Genomic DNA, 1520 nt, shown 5'->3' with positions numbered 1-1520 from the left:
TTGGTGCTAAATTTTTAAAACTTCGCTCATGACTAATTTATTAATAATTTTGATAACATTGTTAATATATCTGGGTTAGACTCGCGGCTCATGTAAGCTTGATATATCAAAATAATTGGTGTAATAACTATGTGTACTAACAATACGTGAAAATAATAGATTTCAAAATGTCGACAACGTGATTGTGGCAACGTCACATAAAATATTGTACCAGCAATTCCATCAGCTAATGACAATCAATTCCATGTATATAATATGACGGTAAAAAACGCTGAGTAATGAGTATAGTTTGAATAAGTTTTATTTTTTAATTGATAAATGTGAAAACAAAAATATATTAGGATGTGCTTTAGTAAATTGTGAGTTGAGTTTTGAATGAAACTATTCAGAACTGTTATACTCAATTCGCCGAGAGTCGATAATATTACAATAAGCAAACGTATTAATGTATATTAATGCAATAATGTGCAGTAACGACGTGTTGCCGATCGTCATGGGGCCGAAACGGAGAGATTACGAATTGATGGCGCCGAACTATTCATTCATACACGTAGATGACTTCGGGTCACCAAAAGAGCTAGCCGAATATTTGCATTTGTTAGACAAAGACCATCAGCTGTACAACGAATACTTCCGATGGAAAGGCTCGGGTACGGTAACCCGGGACACCCGGTTTTACTGCCGATTGTGCGCAATGCTCCACGACACGAAACGCGCGCCAAGACACTACGAAGACATCAACGAGTGGTGGAGAGGCCCTGGCACATGTCAAACTTAATGATACTATATTATTATTCAAGTATAAACTGTTATGTATATACGATTTTTATAAAAATCTATCGTTGCAATAACTGTTCAATATTGTAGTCGTTATACTGCCAACGATGTTATTGTTCGTAATCATAATTTTTATAGTAGGTAATAATAAAAATTTTTATAATTATTATTGTATACCTGGTTCAAGGCTACTAGAGCCTGGTCAGGACGACTATGTTGTGTGTGTATGTGCGTGTGTGTGTGGGGAAGGACTAAGGAGAAATGTTCTCCTTGAAGTCGCCTCAGCTTGATAATTTTACCATTAATTTTATTGAGCACTAAAATATTATATTATATTTTGTATTTCTCAATTATATTGACGGAGATGGGTCTTTGACTAAATATAATTTTTGTTTAAACTCAAAACAGAGGGATTTGATTTTTACCCTTAAAGAAATTAATATATATTATTCATAAATTATTATGAATCATAATAAACGATAAAAATATTTTTTCCCCATTTATTTCTTAGGTCTTTTTCATTGAACGTTTCATTCAAATATTGTATAATAAATTAAATTTGAAAAATATTTGATTTATCTAATATAAATATTTTTAAATCATAAGAATGTAATGTCAATAGTTAAGTTTATAACATGTAAAAACATTTTTTTGAAGATATTATCCAATTGTTGGCACAATTTCCAATCTTATGAGTTCTTAGTGTTATTTATAGGTAATAAATACAATAGGTACCTACGATT

General features: G+C 31.3%; 1 protein-coding gene across 1 annotated transcript in view; it reads left to right on the top strand.

Annotated features, from left to right (window-relative positions):
• Window positions 1–944, top strand: part of LOC100163995 (glycoprotein 3-alpha-L-fucosyltransferase A-like) — a 7153-nt gene extending 6209 nt beyond the window's left edge. The window contains exon 5 of the mRNA XM_001952713.5: window positions 472–944. Coding sequence (XP_001952748.2) covers window positions 472–778 — 307 coding nt within the window. The 3' untranslated portion in view covers window positions 779–944. The remainder of the gene's footprint in view (window positions 1–471) is intronic.
• Window positions 945–1520: the final 576 nt, after the last annotated feature.

This window comes from Acyrthosiphon pisum, chromosome A3, assembly GCF_005508785.2.
Source record: "Acyrthosiphon pisum isolate AL4f chromosome A3, pea_aphid_22Mar2018_4r6ur, whole genome shotgun sequence".
In the NCBI taxonomy this organism is placed as follows: domain Eukaryota; kingdom Metazoa; phylum Arthropoda; class Insecta; order Hemiptera; family Aphididae; genus Acyrthosiphon; species Acyrthosiphon pisum.
This window is presented reverse-complemented; position numbering and strand designations above follow the sequence as displayed.